At 35.8% G+C, this 18,846-nt stretch overlaps 1 protein-coding gene across 2 annotated transcripts; it reads left to right on the top strand.

Moving 5' to 3' along the window:
• The first annotated feature begins 1,058 nt into the window (after positions 1-1,058).
• slc6a1b (solute carrier family 6 member 1b) lies at positions 1,059-18,346 on the top strand. Of its 2 annotated transcripts, none has more exons than XM_038290006.1 (15): positions 1,059-1,366; positions 2,594-2,991; positions 3,291-3,422; positions 3,910-4,010; positions 4,430-4,539; positions 4,924-5,056; positions 5,603-5,737; positions 7,674-7,777; positions 8,289-8,413; positions 8,989-9,101; positions 9,336-9,467; positions 12,321-12,423; positions 12,528-12,628; positions 12,868-13,035; positions 14,581-18,346. In XM_038290006.1, exons 2-15 carry the CDS (start codon positions 2,745-2,747, stop codon positions 14,692-14,694), a joined length of 1,818 nt encoding a protein of 605 aa, XP_038145934.1. In that variant the 5' UTR covers positions 1,059-1,366; positions 2,594-2,744; the 3' UTR covers positions 14,695-18,346. The 2 variants fall into 2 exon arrangements, with proteins under 2 accessions (XP_038145934.1, XP_038145857.1); XM_038289929.1 differs by lacking the exon at positions 1,059-1,366 and adding an exon at positions 2,152-2,408 and having other exon boundaries at positions 14,581-14,720.
• The last annotated feature ends 500 nt before the right edge of the window (positions 18,347-18,846 follow it).

The raw sequence follows: 18,846 nt of genomic DNA, 5'->3' as shown, positions 1-18,846 counted from the left end.
CACTGTGTGCAGGTGCCAAGTCCTGTTGGAAAATGAAATCTGCATCTCCAAAAAGTTGGTCAGCTGCAGGAAGCATGAAGTGCTCTAAAACTTCCTGGTATGTGGCTGCGTTGACCCTGGACCTCAGAAAACACAATGGACCAACACCAGCAGATGACATGGCACCCCAAACCATCACTGACTGTGGAAACTTTACACTGGACTTCAAGCAACGTGGATGAAGTGCCTCTCTTCTTTTCCTCCAGACTCTGGGACCTTGATTTCCAAAGGAAATGCAAAATTTACTTTCATCAGAGAACATGACTTTGGACCACTCACCAGCAGTCCAGTCCTGTTTCTCTTTAGCCCAGGCAAGACGCTTCTGACGCTGTCTGTGGTTCAAGAGTGGCTTGACACAAGGAATGCGACAGCAGAAACCCATGTCTTTCATACGTCTGTGTGTGGTGGTTCTTGAAGCACTCACTCCAGCTGCAGTCCACTCTTTGTGAATCTCCCCCACATTTTTGAAGGGGTTTTGTTTCACAATCCTCTCCAGGGTGCGGTTATCTCTCTTGCTTGTACACTTTTTTCGACCACATCTTTTCCTTCCCTTCGCCTCTCTATTAATGTGCTTGGACACTGAGCTCTGTGAACAGCCAGCCTCTTTAGCGATGACCTTTTGTGTCTTGCCCTCCTTGTGCAAGGTGTCGATGGTCGTCTTTTGGACAACTGTCAAGTCAGCAGTCTTCCCCATGATTGTGTAGCCTATAGAACTAGACTGAAAGACCATTTAAAGGCTTTTGCAGGTGGTTTGAGTTAATTAGCTGATTAGAGTGTGGCACCAGGGGCCATCAATTTTGAACCTTTTCACAATATTCTAATTTTCTGATATGATGAATTTGAGATTTTCATTTGTTGTCATTTGTAATCATCAAAATTAAACAAAATAAACATCTGAAATATATGAGTTTGTATGTAATGTATGAATATAATATACAAGTTTCACTTTTTAAATGGAATTACTGAAATCAATCTACTTTTTCATGATATTCTAATTTTATGACCAGCACCTGTAGATGAGAGTAAGAACTCTGCGCTCAGTGTTACGTTCCTGTTCGCTTCGACTCAAAAGGCGACAGCTTCTTTCGCAGTGTTCTCTCCCTCTCTTTCAGCACCACTTCTTTAAGGACAGCACCCCGCACTCGCATACACGCACTTTTCCACCATCCACTCCTTCCTTCAGGATCAAATGTCTCGTCCTTGACGACGGATGCAAAGTTTTCTCCTTGGTTTTGCCTGCTTCAAGTAAAAGGAGGTAACTTTTTCGGGAAACGATTGGATATTTCCCAAGTGGAAAGTCGCACCTTCAATAAGCTTCGATTTTACTGTAAGTGGCCTATTTTCATGTGCAAAATGTTTGCGTTTTCTGTTTTTGTTTATTTTAATTAAGCGGGGAAATGTTGGATGCACTTCAGAGGCGATTTACAAGGAGATCGCCACCTCCAGATGCGCTGAAATTGACAAAGCGTGCAGAATTATGGCTTCTTCTTTCGAGCCTGCGTAATCTCATTAACAAAGATAGCGGATTCTTTCATATATCACAGTCTATTTCTAATGTAACATAAGAAATTATACTAAGGTTTTACGCAGGAGACTGTGCGCGCGTAGTTTCTTTATGCAAAAAATGTAAATGCCGATCTGATAGCCCCTTTATGTGTCTCAGAGGCAGGTTTTACATTAATTTGTACTAAAGATAGATTCATAAATATGTATATATTTACACCCCGTATTAAGACGACCGGAATTATTTACTTTATTTGTCTAATTACGGACCAAGCAGAAACCAAATGAATAGCGTTCAGTCGTTCTTCCGCTCCACTTTTCAAGAATAATCTATTTTGGAAAGAAAACAACCCCAATGTATGTGAAAAATTGGTTAAAATCATTCAAATATTTATTTTCACCTTTCTGAAATTAATGTTAGTTTTGGTGGATAAATAATAATCTCGGAATCAATCTCTATTGTTTATGAAAGACAAAAGAGACGTGGAGTTATTAGCTACTCCAGGTGATTCATTAGAAGTGGGCTTTGCATCTGCGACTGCTAAATGTGTTTAATTGCTCTACTCTCGTACCACAGAGCAGTGGGAAGTGGGCCGTTGAATGTAGAGCACAATGAATCAAGGACAAGAGCAGGGCTTGAAATTTCTTCTAACACGGATCACTTCAGGGCCATAAACAGCAATTCTTTCTTTGGGAAATTTTTATTCCGGCTGACTTGGCACGAGGCATATTTTCTCTAAAGAACCTGCAAATATTTGAATTAGGCCCTATATGCATTTAATAGTATATTTATATTTTTCCATTTAACAGTTATACACCAGGGAAAATATATAGATTTTCGTTAAAACGGCACAGATTTAAATAAGGTATAGATATGGAGAAAATTGCATTTTATAATCATTTATTAATTTTCTTTCCATTTTTTCCCCCACCTTAGTAGTAAATAATTTCAAATTTTATAAGTATACGCCTCTATCAGAATTAACATGCTAAACTTGTCTTTTTGATTAACTATTAACTTTTTTTTTTTTTTTTTTTTTTTACTTTTCAGGGTCTCGTCGCCTTTCCTCGTCATTCACAGAGCCTCTATGATCCCTCCTCTCTCGGCTTTTCTCCGGAGACAATTTGTGCAGGACGGATTCGCGGACTGGTGCTGAAACTAGTGCTCCGCTGGTTAGGACTTTCTATCACAGACCGTCATCATGGCCACAAACGGGACCAAAGCCTCGGACGGACACGTCTTAACCGAGACGGTGAACGACGCACCCTGCACCACGCCAAATGACAAGCCTAAAACGCTGGTGGTGAAGGTACAGAAGACGAAAAAGGATATACCCGAGAGAGAAACCTGGGGTGGAAAATTTGACTTTCTCCTCTCTTGTGTCGGATACGCAATCGGACTTGGAAATGTTTGGAGATTTCCTTACTTGTGTGGGAAAAACGGCGGAGGTAATCAGGAATTGTGTCCCTATTTTCAACAACTCCAAAACGGAATGTAAATGTTTATGTGATCAAAGGGCTGCTGAGTCTGATTCTGGGAAATTTGAAAAGAAAGTCTTAAGTTTATCCTCTCATCAACGCTGTGCGTAATTGCGCACAAGCAGAAATAAATTCTGCTTGGTTTTCTGAGCTCAGCCCGAAACCAAATACTTCCTCTACCGAATAATGATTTTAAAAAAAGGAATATAGTGAATACTAATGGCTGATGGTCTATGATTCACACTCCTGTGCTTATTTGCTTCATCCAGGGGCCTTCTTGATTCCCTACTTTTTGACGCTGGTATTTGCTGGCATGCCCCTGTTCTTTCTGGAGACGGCCCTAGGTCAATACACTTCAATTGGAGGTCTTGGTGTGTGGAAGCTGGCTCCGATGTTCAAAGGTAACATAATTATTAACTCTGTTCAATATATCTATAGATATAGATATAAATCTATCTATCTATCTATCTATCTATCTATCTATCTATAGATAGATAGATAGATAGATAGATAGATAGATAGATAGATAGATAGATAGATAGATAGATAGATAGATAGATAGATAGATAGATATACCCACACACACACACACACACACACACACACACACACACAATGGACCCTTTTATATTAATACTAATGTTGAGCTTTTTGCCAAGCTTACCTCTAAACAATTTTGACTGCACTGTTATAATACGGGAGCAGTTGAGTGTGTAAAAAATTTAACATATTCAAACACTGTAAATGTTAAGAGAAAAAGTTGAAAATTGAAAACTTTCATTATTGGAGTTAGATAGTATAAGACCATAATATTCCTGCTATGTCTGATCTATTTTTTGTTGTTTAGAGCAGAGTTAACATAGTACCTGTATTTTCTGTTGGTTGCAGGTGTGGGTCTGGCTGCAGCTGTTCTTTCTTTTTGGCTTAATATATATTACATTGTAATTATTGCCTGGGCTATTTACTATCTCTACAACTCATTCAGCAGTGTGAGTATATTCACTCTGTAAACTCACTACACCTATTCCTTCTTTGTCATTTAAAACATAGTTGTTCTTTTGAATGTATCTTTACATTGTAATTTACTTTATTAATGTGACAGGCTGCTTGCCAGAATCTCTTATGTAAGGCTGAACAACCCTTTAACAGAGTATGACTTTTATCACTTCCTTTCCTGCATAATTAGCATCTCACACAAGGTATTGATAAATGCATTCTGTAATGAAGCATTCACCTCACTGAGAAAACCATGAAATCTCAATGTCCCAAATGAGCATCACGGTCTTGGCTGCTTGGCAGCCTAAAAGAATGGGACCCAGTGAAGGGACAGCATTTTGAGCAAAAAAAAAAAAAAAAAAAGAGTTGTCTCCCTGTCTCTATGTGCGTTTTTTTCTCTTCCTGGTTTCAGGAGCTACCATGGAATACATGTGGCAATGCCTGGAACACGGATCGCTGCTACACCAACTATAGTATTGCAGACACGACAAACCTCACCAGTGCTGTTCTGGAATTCTGGGAGTAAGTTGGATCTTTAAGTCTGCCAAGTCGGAAACTTTGTGAAATGTAGTAAAAGATCATTTTCCACCAGGGTGGGTGAGAAAGGATCAGATGAAGGCAATTTGCATATGATTGACCAAAACCTCCAAAAGGGAATGAACTTCAACGCATAACAAGAAATGAAAGTTCACGAACAATAAATAGTCTGATGCAGTGGTAAAAAATAACATTTGTTTTAGATCTTAATTTAACAAAAAAATAAATAAATAAAAAATAGAAATAAAAAAGCTATTTGAAAACAGGAAAGGACTTTCATGCATACTTGTTTGCGTAACCATGTGTGAATCTTGAAGTTATTTTACTCTGGTGCGTTACAGTTGGACCACTCTGCTTTTTTTGCTACAGACGTAACATGCACCAGCTGACGGATGGTTTGGAGAAACCAGGGGAAGTTAGGATTCCACTGGCCATCACGCTCGCCATTGCATGGGTGCTTGTCTACTTCTGTATCTGGAAGGGTGTCAGCTGGACAGGCAAAGTGAGTAGATGATAAGGATGAAAAATCTGTACAGTTCTAGAAATATTGTAGTATACAGATGACAAAAGAAACTTTACTTAGTTTAAATAAAGATATCATATATATTTATTTATTTTTTTAGAAATAGTTTTCCTAATACCCTTTTTCTTATTATTGACATTCACAAAGTCATATAAAACAAAGGTCTTTAATTTTATTGTTTGATCATATTTTGGATATTTTACACAAAAAAAGCCAGATACCTCCCCCTTTTAATTGATGTAAGTTGCTTTCTTCTTGAATGATTTCAACAGATTTGACTTTGCACATGTGCAAAATGGATTTAGATAAGGTGAAAGAACTGTAATCCTGCTGTTTCTAGGGTTATTATGCTTCAGATGGAGGGCTGAGTGGGGCATTGTGCAGTTCTGTGGGAATGGTGCCACAGTAACACTAAATTGACAAGTTGAGCTATGTAGGCTTTTTTGCAACCTAATGCAACATTTAATGTTGTAATCAATGCCTTCCAGAATTTAAAGAACACTCTTACCATTTTGTATTTCACAGGTAGTCTACTTCTCTGCAACATACCCTTACTTTATGCTGTTCATCCTGTTTTGCCGTGGCGTCACTTTACCTGGAGCAATTGATGGGATTCTCTTCTACATCACACCAGACTTTCAGAAACTCAAGGAATCTGAGGTGAGCCTTTTGAGTTTTGGTATTGAGAAAAACACAGCTACATTACACAAAATACAGTAAATAAAGAATAGGAATGGGTTTAACTTTCTTTAACATGAGGTTGTCAAACTTATCTTTTTATGGAAAAGCTTTCAATCACTATGTTTTAGGGATTTTTAAAGATGCAGTGCTTTGCAAAAGTATTCCTATTGAATCTTTCTATATTTTGGTTATATTATAGTCACAATAATAATTGCATTTAAGTGGATTTGGCATAATAGACTAACACAAAGTAGAACATAGCTGTCAAGTGGAACAAATGTAATACGTGGTCCATTCCACAAATAAAATAAATAAATAACAGAGATACATGAATCTGCACTTTACTCTTTACAATAGTTAATAAGTTAATAAGCTCAGAGCACTAACTTCAGGGTTTAAAAATAATAGAACGCTCAGAGGTTTGATAGACAACCTGTGATAGAAAACCCAAACAGCATCATGGATACCAAGGATTGCTTTACTGTAGACAGGTTAGTGTTTGTCCTTAAAAATCTGAATTTTTTTGCAATTCTTTATTCTAGATTTTAAATTCAAACATGTATTTAAGTTAATTATGTTTGGCTGTCTAGGTTTAGCATCTTATCATCAAACCAAATTACTCATACAGGTAAAACACTACTTGGCAATAAAGAATTTTCTGATTCTGATGTGGGACTTAAAACTAGCATTCAAACCATGAATACACAATTTCCACAGTGGAACATAGGGGTGACAGTATTGTGATGTGGGGATAATGCTCATCAGAAGGGACAGGAAAGGTAGTCAGAGTCAATACTTTAAAGATTAATCACATGTTAAAGTAATTCTATCCCAAATTCACACCTAATTCTAGTTTGTGGCATGACTTGTTAAATCTGTTATCAAATGCTCTCTATTCAAACTGACAGAATTTTAGCTACACAGATTTTTGGCTCTGAGTTTGTAAATTCTGTAGAGACTTTACTCTAACAGAGGATAATATGGGTATGCAGGGAAATAGGTTATATTAAAGTTCATAGTCATATGGTTTATCACATATATACAGTGGTGGGTGGAGTACAAAAAAAATGTACTGATCTTACTTTAACTCTTTTTAATAAAAAAGAGTTATCATCCAAAAAATTTGTAAGAGTAAAAACGTATTTGGCTTCTAAGGTACTGAATAACTCATAAGGTCTGATTTACTATTTAAATCTATATAATAAGACAGACCAAACTGTAAAGTAAGGTATAAATTCTGGTATTTTAAAGACTATAATAAAATCTTTAAAAGAAAGAAATCATGTAATCGAAAAATAAGAAATCAACGCAAAAGAAGCAATTCTTCAATCAGTTTTATTTTATCATAAAAGTTATAAAAGCAGTTCCACCAGTGGCAATATTTGTTCCTTACTGTATAGTAGTTCTATATAATAGTAGATTCAACAGATATGAAGTAAGCTTGTGTACTAAAAAAGGAAAACTAATGTTGACATAAACATAAACTGTGTGTCTTTGTTACTCCCATTGAATGGAGTAGCCAAACATTTTACTCAAGTTAAGTGCTCCCGACCAATAAATATGCATAACCATCTTTTTCAAATTTTTATCTGTGAAAAATATAAAGATTTACTCGTTCTTAACTTTGTCTTTGCTACTTTACTCTGTCATAGACAACCTTAATTAATTATTTAACATGAGGTAATCCTATGTCTATACTGTGTGAGCAACAGTTCAGATAAAGAACGAATACATTGTAATTACAAGATTTTTTTTTTTCTTTAAACTGTTGAAAGCATTTTTTTGTTTGCTTTAATAGAAAACTTTGTTTTTCTATAATGATCTAAGTAAAAAAAAATCTCTCAACACAATAAAAAAAAAACTGCAGTCTATACGTAATGACTTTGACATATTTTCTAAACCCTTTGTGGTTTAGGTATGGCTTGATGCTGCCACACAGATCTTCTTCTCCTACGGTCTGGGATTAGGCTCTTTGATTGCTCTTGGCAGTTACAATCCCTTCAATAATAATGTCTACAGGTAGGTGACTAAATTATTCTCCCTCTCAGGTTAATTTACCTTTAAAGGTAACTGTACACTTGAAATGTTAACAAACAGTTCCAATCACACACTACATTTTTACAGAAGATCGAAAGTCTCCTTTTATTTTCTTTTATATTCATAAAACCTGTAGGCCTACTGTACAATCTTTCTCTTTTTGAAAATTTAACTTTTGGCTACACAGGACTCACAATGTTTTGTTTTTTTCCCCTGTTTGTTCAACCCTTAAGAATATATAAAATGTTCTATGCCTCACCCACCCTACTTAACCTAAAGACTAAGGAAGCAACACTGAATGATGTTAAAATCCAATATTATTTAAGTTCAGTAAAAAATTGCTTTAGCTTCCATGATTCTACAGAAAAGAAAATGGCTTTTGACTTCTCCCTTCCATTTTCCCCCAAATGCCTCACTCCAATGTGTGACAGGATGATAAGGAATTGATACAGGCATAACAATGGCTATCTTGTGCTTTTCTCTTTCCCCGTAGAGATTCTATCATTGTCTGTTGCATCAACTCCTTCACCAGTATGTTTGCCGGCTTTGTCATCTTTTCTATTGTGGGATTCATGTCTTACGTAACAAAGAGGCCAATTGCTGACGTGGCTGCCTCAGGTAATTATTGTTGAAGATTATAGAAAATGTATATCTATATAAATAGATACAGTTATGAAAAAATATTAGCCTTTTTTTATTGAAAGCAATGTTTCCCCAATAAAAAAAAGAGAAAGATAGAAAATAAAAAAATGAAATCCCTATAGAGCCATAGCCTTTAATGTATGTATGTAAAAACATTAATATGTTATCTAAGCTCTACTGAGCTATTTCTCTCATCATTATACCTTATGTGCCCGAACTGATATGTTTATTGTTGCGAGACAAAAAAATTAACAAGATAGTAATGGCAAGTATTGCAGTCTAATATTTTTTAATGACTGTCTGTATATATAGAGAATAGTACGGTAACTGTTTTTTGTTCATTGCAATAATAATTGTAGCTATGTGGCATTTTTTTTGTTGAGTTGATTTTACCTAAAATATCTTGTTTTATACAGCAGTTTTTTTGCATTGTTGAAATTCCTTAACTGTTATAAATAATAATAAACCCTTTCATTACATAATTTGAAATTGTATATGTTCATACCTTGCCTACTGTGTACTGGGGCTAAAAGTAATCTATTTTGTATCAGGACCTGGCCTGGCCTTTTTGGCGTATCCTGAAGCCGTCACCCAACTACCAATCTCTCCTCTCTGGGCAATACTGTTTTTCTCCATGCTGCTGATGCTGGGAATTGACAGCCAGGTGAAAATAATCCAGTAAACATGGTCTGCTTTTTTGGACCATGACAATACTTACTAGATTAAAATATTTTTCAGGTGTCCTAACGTATTTAAATTTTGACCTTATTTTACAAAAATGTACTTCTTTTATTAGAAAGCAATATTTTGCTAAAAGGTTTTCATCTGTATACTAAAACAAACTATTTTATTGTGACAGCAGTGTGTTAAGTAACACAGTTTTGAAATGGCTCTGCAGTTCTGCACTGTGGAAGGCTTCATCACAGCACTGGTTGATGAGTTTCCTCACATCCTCCGAAAACGTAGAGAAATCTTCATCGCTTGCGTCTGCCTTGTCTCTTACATCATTGGCCTGTCAAACATCACACAGGTAAATAAGTGGAAATATCAGGGATGATACCATGATGATACATTTGCTAAACTTGTGTATGTTTTGGGTATCTTCTAACTTTTTCTTTGTCAAGGATTTTATGATTTTTTTTAGACCAGGTAGACTTTCTCTCAGTTATTAATACAAGTTATTATGTCGGTAATATCTAAATAGTCTAATACAGAAAAAGGCATACATTTTTGTTTTCAATTTTGAACAGCAATGTCTTCATATTTCCTGCACCTGCTGCCTGTGCTCCACTGCAAACATTAGCTTGTACATAGATAAAAAGAGTAAGGAATCCCCCCCCCCCTTTCTGAGTGTTCCGTAGTGGGAGTCTAACCTCTTACCTTTGATTGCAAGATGGAAGTTCTGTCTTTTGTCTTTGCTAATGCACTCAGTAGTCTTCAGATTACAAAGTTTTCTTTAAATACTTTTGTGCTGTTTGGCAAGGGATTGGCATTTGGAGATTATGAGGGACTGCAGTGTCAAGTTGAGTAACAATGGTATCACCTAAAGGTCTGTGAATCTAAGGATGGATCTATATTTGAATAGTGTTTGGCTGTTGGTCTTGCAAGGCACAAGATATCTATAAAAACAAACAGATTGAGCAAAAGGTGGTCCATCTATTTTAGTTTTATGGGTTTCATTTCCATTTTGTGTCATACTCTGGTTGTGTTTGGGTTCTTATGTATTTCCTGTTTAACCCCTGTTGCCCCCTACTGTCAGTCTCCTTCACCTAGCTCTCTTCTAGGTTCTTCTGTCCACACCTGCTCACCTGCCTATCAGTTTATTACCCCAGTCATTTTTTTGGCATATGTACTCCTCCTCTTCAGTTACTACTTAATGGTTCCTTGCCGTTTATTTGCTCCTTAGGTGTGTTTTCGCTGGTGTCTTGTTGTTTTTGGTTTTCTGTATTTTGTTATGTTAAATTTTTGCTTCAGTTTCCACCTTTTGGATGATTAAATCTGCAAGATATTACTTCAGCGTCCAGCTCTGGATTTGGACCCTCTTCAAACTTCCACAAAACCTGACATATCAATGTGAAATCTGATTGACTATGAGCAAGATTTTCCTTTGAGACCTTGCTTGAAGATTTTTGTAACCCATCATGGTGGTAGCCAGAAGTCCCACTAACAAATGCTATTAATGTTGGACACCATTCAGCTGACTGTTGAGATCTTGAGGAATGGGACGATGTGACGGTCCTAGTCTAAGGATCCTATTTTTCTTTTCTTTTCTTGAGGAAGGGGAATATGGGATAGATCTGAACTATTTAGGGCATACACTTTCTACCCCTCCCGAGGGAGTGTAGTGCAGTAAGTTACAATAGAGATTATGATTGATTCTGGTTATAAAACAGCAAACTGGATATTAACCGCTTTGGCATCCATTTTTTAGCTGAGTTAGGTTGATTGGTCTAGATTTACTTTGCAGATGTTTAAATGGGATTGGTCTATGTGCCCTAAGCCATTTTGTGATGAGTTCTGCTGGGATACGGGGTACTGGGATCAGTTTTAAGGGATTGATCTTTATACTATTAAAAAGCTAGGTCGGCATCATCAGCTGAATGTTAAGCTTGGTATAAGTGCAGTTTGGCCTAAACCAAGCTTGCATATTGGCTCTAATCATGGCTGTGGTGTTCATTGGCAGGAGTTGAAAGCATAGTTATGTAGAGAATGGTGTACTGCTAGGTAATTTCAGGGTTTGGCCTTGGCATTTTGCTTTTGGTTCGGTTATTGTCTTCAGGCTTTGAATGAGTGACCAGGTGGGGTTTTTTTGGCCATGTTTAATGTCACCAGAGAGACGGTGTGATATTCTATCTAAAGGAATAGATCCTATCCCAAAAAATGTGGACTCATCCCTTTAGTGAGGATGTCATTAATTTGCCTAAATAAGTTGGCTTTAGTCTCTTGGTGTCATGTTTCTTTGTGGATGGATTGCCACCTCAACTACAGTAATGAAGGCATTACATTTGTTTTTTGTTGTGAAGAAAGACTTTTAAAACGAACTAACACATCTCGTATTTTACATCTGCCACCCACACCTATGGTCATGCAGGTAGTGCATGCATATTACCCGTGTCCTTCCTGGGGAGCATCCCTGCCCTCTTTGAAAGTTGAATGCCTGTTTAATTGATACGGAAACCATGGGCAGACCTGAAAAAACCACTACTGTAGGGACCGTAAATCATGTCTAAGGTGCTACAGAAAGAACTGGAGAATGGGAGGTGAACATTTAGGTTTCCCTAATGTTATCCCAGTGACATGATTTCAGACAAACTGGAGATGCTGGCTGGCTGGCTGGCTGGCTGGCTGGCTGGATGGATGGATGGATGGATGGATGGATGGATGGATGGATGGATGGATGGATGGATGGATGGATGGATGGATGGATGGATGGATGGATGCATGGATGGATGGATGGATGGATGGATGGATGGATGGATGGATGGATGGATGGATGGATGGATGGATGGATGGATGGATGGATGGATGGATGGATGGAATACTTATGAAAGAAAGACTGAAAACATTACTCAACAACATTGAATATCATAGTTCACCTTCTCAGCCTTAAAGTGTGGATTGTGTAAAATTTAGGGGGGGGTATGCTTGTACATAAAGGTTTTGATGACATACTGGGCTGCTACCTGACAATGCATCATTCTAAAATGATGTTTTTCAGAAATCATACACCCTTGTATGATTAAAATGATTTTTGCTTGACTTTCTGGTGTAATATTTTGTTTATTCGAGTTTCAATTTCTTTAAACCTTATAATGACACTGTAATATGCTTTAAGCTTAACTTCTTCTGCTTCATCCATTTGTTATTTTTTCTTATTCTATAGGGTGGATTGTATGTGTTTAAGCTATTTGACTACTACTCAGCGAGTGGAATGTCGCTGCTTTTCCTAGTCTTCTTCGAGTGTATCTCAATTTCATGGTTCTATGGTGAGCAATATTTTTTGAAAAACATATATAAGATACCTAATTCCAAAAGGTCACAATGTGCATTGGGAAAATACTTTTTATGTTGTTTATCTTTTTATTTACAGGTGTGAACAAATTTTTTGACAACATTGAGGAAATGATTGGTTACAGGCCCTGTCTGTGGTGGAAGCTCTGCTGGGTTGTTTTCACTCCTCTCATTGTGGCTGTAAGTGTCACCTTAAGACATTTTGTTGTGATACCGAATATTAGAGCATTTTATTGTAATTTAAAGTTAAATGTTAAGTATAGGTGGTTTTAACTTCATTAAAATTTGTAATTTTAAACAACAACAAAAAAAGACCAATGTAACTCCGGAGGAGGTTCAATGTATAGAGCTAAACACAGGGCAAAATGTCTTATGATGTAAGATGCTTAGATATCTTCTATTAACTATTTGTTCTACAGGGAGTCTTCTTGTTCAGTGCTGTACAGATGGTTCCCCTTACTATGGGAGATTATGTTTTTCCAAGCTGGGGTCAGGGGGTCGGTTGGCTAATGGCCTTATCCTCAATGATCCTCATCCCAGGCTACATGGGCTACATGTTCCTAACACTCAAAGGCACTTACAAAGAGGTAAGATGCTGTTATCATATCCAGGTTTTTGCAATCACTTTATGCATTTCTGTATTTAAACACTTTCTGAGTTGTCCTTTTTTTGTTTTGTTTTTTGTTTTGGGGGGGTAGTAATAATAAATAAATAAAGTAGCGGATTAGGCCCAAAATCTGTAGCTAAGAAGAAGGTATTGTCAATTCTTTATTATTAGATAGAGAAAATATTTTTTTTTTAATTCAGCCCATTCCAAATTACTGTATAGTAGTATACTGTAATAAAATAAGCTATTTATTTTTTCCAAAATTGACAGTAAGAAAAAATATGTTGACATGAGGCCAAAGGGTACTCCTTAGTGAATGAAAAATCGCTGAACTTTGCTTTGCCATATTTTATATTGAGGATTAGAACCCATCTCTGGCACTGTGCATGATTCAGTGGTTTTTAATGAGCAAATTCACAGGCAAGCTTGATAGAGAAATAATAAACCGCAATGAAGAGCAGGACTGTGATAAAAGGATTATAGAATGAAAAATAATTAGTTGTGTAAAGAAATTCTTCATGGCTTCCTTGACCAACTGTCAGACAAACCCTCTTTTTTAGCTTAACAATTACATTATTAGCTGGTTGGTATCCACTTTTTCACAGCATGTTGAATGCAGCTCGTTGTGATATATATAGCTTATAGTCCCTGCTGTAAGAATAAATGTGCCATAATTGCAGGCTTTGCAATAGAAGCTATCAAAAGCGAAATGCAGCTGTCAGATCCTGCAGAAGCAGCTGATGGCTGATTGTGTAATTGTAGCAATCAGGAAGCTGAATGCCGTTCTGCTTTCAGGCCACCACTTAGTTTCACAAACACTTCATTAGAATGACTGAGGAAGCATGCAGTCCAACACTCTGTAAAACTTCAAGCTTTAGAAGATTTAGTCAGATTGACATGTAGTGACCTTCTCCCTTTTATCCTGCAGTAGATATAAACTCTTCACACCCCTATTCTAATTTAACTGGCAGAGATCTTGAACTCTGAAATATAAGTTTTACTGTCATATGAAAAACTGTCCTGACCTTAAGAGATGTAAAAATATTTGCAATTACAAGCAAAAAAAAAGATTTTGGAAACATTTTTTGTTTGTAAAAGAAAAAAAAAACAATTCAAAAGTCTAAAATAAGCATGTGGGGAATAAGTCTGATGAAATAAAGGCCTTAAAGGTATTTTTGTCAAACTAAACACCATTAAACATCCCCTTTGCTACAGTGAAGCTTAGTGGTGGCAGCATCATGCTTCGTTGTTGTTTTCCGTTTGGCTTGAACTGGGGATTTTAAGAAAGTATTTTAAAACCTATTTAGCAATGCCCTAACTCCATCCGAGGGATTCAGTGTTGATTATTTAATTGTTGTTTATCAATCTACAGGTTACATTAAGATGGGGGAGAATCCTATATGAATTATTTTACAATCACAAAAACCCACATTTTCAATAAGTGTCATTGCTTTATATCCACTTTACAACAAAGGACAGTATCAGTTATATTAGAAAAACCTAATCCTCTTGATTCTCTTCTCAGCGTTTACGCATGATGATCAAACCTTTGGTTCTGGTGAAGGCTCAGGAAAATGGTCCGGATCAGCAGACAGAAACCCAGAATCAGAACCCTGCAAATGAAGAAGCCTACATCTAAGAAAAAAAAATCTAAGCACAGCCTCCCTCTCTGTTTGAGTGGCCAGACCGGCGCTGCACCGTAATCAAGGTTGGGAACAACCACTAGACTTCAACGTCTGCTTTTATTCACCTACCTCCTGGGGACATGTGAAACCAACCTGATTACATGGTTATTTTTAAGGGGGTTTTTCTGTTTGTTTATTTTTATAATACAGAGTTTTAAAGCCTATGAGGAAGAAAAAAATAAATCTGACAAAGTTGTTGTGATGTTTTGAATTTCATTATGCAAAAGATAGCCTTCTTAGAGAATCAAATGTGACCTAGAAAACTACTGTATATTGAATATATGTAATTTAAATCAGAAGGCCCTTACTGATTAAATAATATTCCTTTGAAATCATTAATTAATTAACTAAATTTAAAATACTGTACAAAGGAGTAAAGTATATTGACTAAAGTATATTTTATTTTGTAAATCACCTAAATACTTTAAAGTGAATGCAATGTAGCTGTTAAATAAAATGTAATGGTTTTAGAGATCAAAATTCTAAAATAGATAAATATTAAGCAAAGACAATATGGGAATGTGCAACAGGTAAGGCCAAATCTGCTTGTATGTATACATGATATATTTGTCACGTTATCATTCCCTTGCAGAATCCTGCACCTCTTTGAAAAATGTTTACCAATCATGTTGAGGACTACATTAGAAAAGCACAAGTACTTTGTTGTATTTTAAATACTTCTTAATGGCATGACTGAAATCTGTGAAAACAGCAAAAATAACTTATTTTACACTTAGCAAGAGACTGTTATGACTGTTGTATTTATTTTCTAATGAATAATTCATTTAAATGTTGTCTGACTGTTTAGAGACATTTTTTTAGATCATTTTCTATGAATCTGAGAAGGACCAAATTGCTCTCATTAATTTGGACAGTTAGCGTTTTATCTGCAGACTAATGGAGTCAATGCACCCCTTGATGCAGAAAAGCAATATTTAGAAAATATAGCACCAGTGTGGACGGAAGCCTCTATTACAAAAGGTATAGCCATTTTTGAAATTCCACAGTTCTGTGTTCACACAGCTCCACTTGAAGATCAATTATTTGGAATATGTATATTTCTAAGTGGCTGTGGGATGGTTAAGTGGGAACAAAGGACCGTGTGAAGTAGTTTGTTGCCTTCTGCCATGACTTGTGTCCTGTATTGGGGTTAGTAAAATGGATTTCTGTGACACCAATACCGAATTTTTGCCTGTACTTGTTTACTTGTAAATCTGTTCAGTAACCCACTCCTCAGGAACAAATGTAGATGTGACCAAACTGTTTTAGACATCGACCAGATTCACTGAAATAATTATCACTCAATCTAGAAAGTGTAACCCTAAAAACCCTAAAAATGTTTAAGTCTAAATATTCATTAAGACACAAATAGTGATAGTGCTTCCTGGTTCTTAAGACCTGTAATAGGCATGGGCGGTATGAGGTTCTCATGGTATGACAGCCTTGTGGTAAATTATGATGAATGGAATATACTGGAAACACAAATATATAATCTTTTTACCTTCATTTATGTAATAAAATAACAAGGATTTCTATGGCTGCAGAACCAATGTAAGTTATTGATTACTCAATGTTTAAAGTCATAACAGTGAGTCTAGAAAAAAAAACTTATCAATTCCCCTAATATGATATTGTTCAAGTGGCAGCATTCTGACTGATTTTCTAAAACTGTAGGACTAAAGACATTTGTAGTTATATATTTAAATTCACACTGATAAACCAAAAACATTTCTAGCCATTGGTACTGCTTGGTTGGTTAAAGGATAGGTTTTGATGATGTTTAATTTGGACTCAGAAGGGGAAAAAGTGTTTACAGAAGAGAAAATAACAGAAAAGTCCCCAAAGTCAGAATTGTAAAAGGGAAAGTTGGGTTTCTTAAAAAAAAACATTATATCTAAATCTAGTATGGCTTCCAAGCAGATAAAGCTTAATGAATAGGAATTAGTTGTGATAGAAAGTACTACACAATCTTATTTAGTAAACATGTAAGTATGTTTAAAGGTTCAAAATATAGAAAAATGTAATACATTCATATTAGCTTTATTGCTATTAGAAGTTATTGTGGTTTATGAGCATATCAATTAGGAAACCCTGCTGTGTTTGAAGTTAGCCCTGCAACATGATTAAAATGGGTTTATGTTATTTCCAGACCCGTGTACAGATTTTGTACATGAACTGAAGGCGTATTAAGTATTCCATCTGTTTGTTTTTTACCAGTCAAATATTACTTTTTTCTCAGTACCACTAAAGGCAGCCCCAGTAATGCCAGTGGTGCGCCCATTACAATTTTATTGGAACTGATCCAGACCATTTGGGGTCAGTTTGATTTTAACACAAAGTCTAAACAGGAGAAAATAAACAATCTGAAGGATAACATACTGGTTTTAACTTGATAATAACCAATACCTGTATGGCAATCAGCTGCCTGAAATGTAGATCACAGCTTGTTAGCTGTAGTTTAAAACAGTGTTAACTGGATAAGAATAATGGCTGGAAATTTCCAATCAGATGGATTGGTCGTTCTTATAAGTGATTAAAAAGTGTTGTTTCCTGTTTTCAGCAAACTGTCAGAAAGTGTGCTGCAGCTTTGGCAATAGTCTGCACTCCATAAAGCCAAAATATATAGTCACTCTGACTGACTTTTTAACCTTCTCATCAAATTGATTTAAACCTTGTAGGAGCAGAACAAGAGAAAATGTTATGGTTTTGTAGTCATAATCTTGTAGAACTCTTATGTATTTTTTATACTGATAACCCGCCTATGCCTATTTTTTTTTTTAAATGCCTTCTGAAACATATTTATGACCTAGAGATTCTAGGATCGAGGAGCATGCTATCGGTCAGAGGACAAAACACTGTTAGCACAACAAAACCCAAGCACAAACTACACAGGCCATAAAAATATAACTGTGAAGCAAAGAAAAATGTTACATATTTGATCATACTTTATTCTTTAAAGAATAACATTATAAAAAGAACTGTAGGCTCTAATTTTATCACAAATAACTAACATTGTGACAAGGAAGGATCAAGACAATATGCTTTTATGGCAGCTACATGTGACAGATATCAGGCTGAATCAGTCCCGGAACTTATAACTTTACTGACTTATTTTTTTAAGCTATATGAATAAAAAAAGTGCAATGACGCAAGGTTTCCATGAATTTTGTATAAAGTTATCATACCACCATTTCTCTCTTGAATGATGTTGTAAACTGGATTGTGTAATACATGTATCTGTGAATGTCTATATTCGCTGAGATTTTCTTTTATTCAGTCTAAATGTTGAATGGAGCAATGTGACATCTCTTACTGTTTTCTGCAATAATACTGTCTCAGAAACTAAGGTACATATCTCTCCACAGTAAAATCGCAATGACAATAACAGAATAGAGTAATAATAAATAATAACAATAATTTAATAGAAATGTCTAGTCAGGGATTATTGTTTTGTACATTTTTAGCTGTTAAATGGGCCTAATGTAAAATATTATATGTAAAAAAAAAATATATAATAAATGTCTTAAGATAGTGTTCTATGAAAAAGCATGATTGCTATATGTGTTACTTGCTGAATTAAATAAAGATCTATAGAATATAAAGTAAGCACTGTGTTATTTTTCAGTCCTTTTTAACCACTCTAAGCAGGTTTTCGTATACATTATGGAAATACTATGAAACAGTTTCACTTTTTAATGGATTAGGCTTTTTGAGTATTTTCAAACTGTAGCTAAAAATGTACAAAAACTCTTAAAATGCTTTCATGAAGATGACTGCTGACCTGCTTAGTAATATGGTAATGCACTATGTATTACATAAGTGAAAATGAATATGAAATCGCCTTGAAAGGTGTTGGATGTAAACCTGTCTGATGGTATCTGACAAAATGGTTTTCTGCTGCCGCAGTAATATCCTTGTAACACCTGCACTTAATTTTATGCCACAAACTAGAGTTGTCTGGCGCAGCAGCAAACAACTCCCAGCTACAATCAGTGGTTGCACAGCATAACGTAATTAGACACGAATGCTAACTACTTACATTTACTTGAATAGCTTTTTTTTAAATGAGTTCTTCAGGTAGTTTTACTGCACTGTGTATTTTACAT

Source organism: Cyprinodon tularosa, unplaced genomic scaffold, assembly GCF_016077235.1.
Source record: "Cyprinodon tularosa strain WSP-4 unplaced genomic scaffold, ASM1607723v1 ctg10, whole genome shotgun sequence".
Lineage (NCBI taxonomy): Eukaryota > Metazoa > Chordata > Actinopteri > Cyprinodontiformes > Cyprinodontidae > Cyprinodon > Cyprinodon tularosa.
Note: the sequence above shows the minus strand (reverse complement) of the source record. Positions and strands in the feature narration are given on the sequence as shown.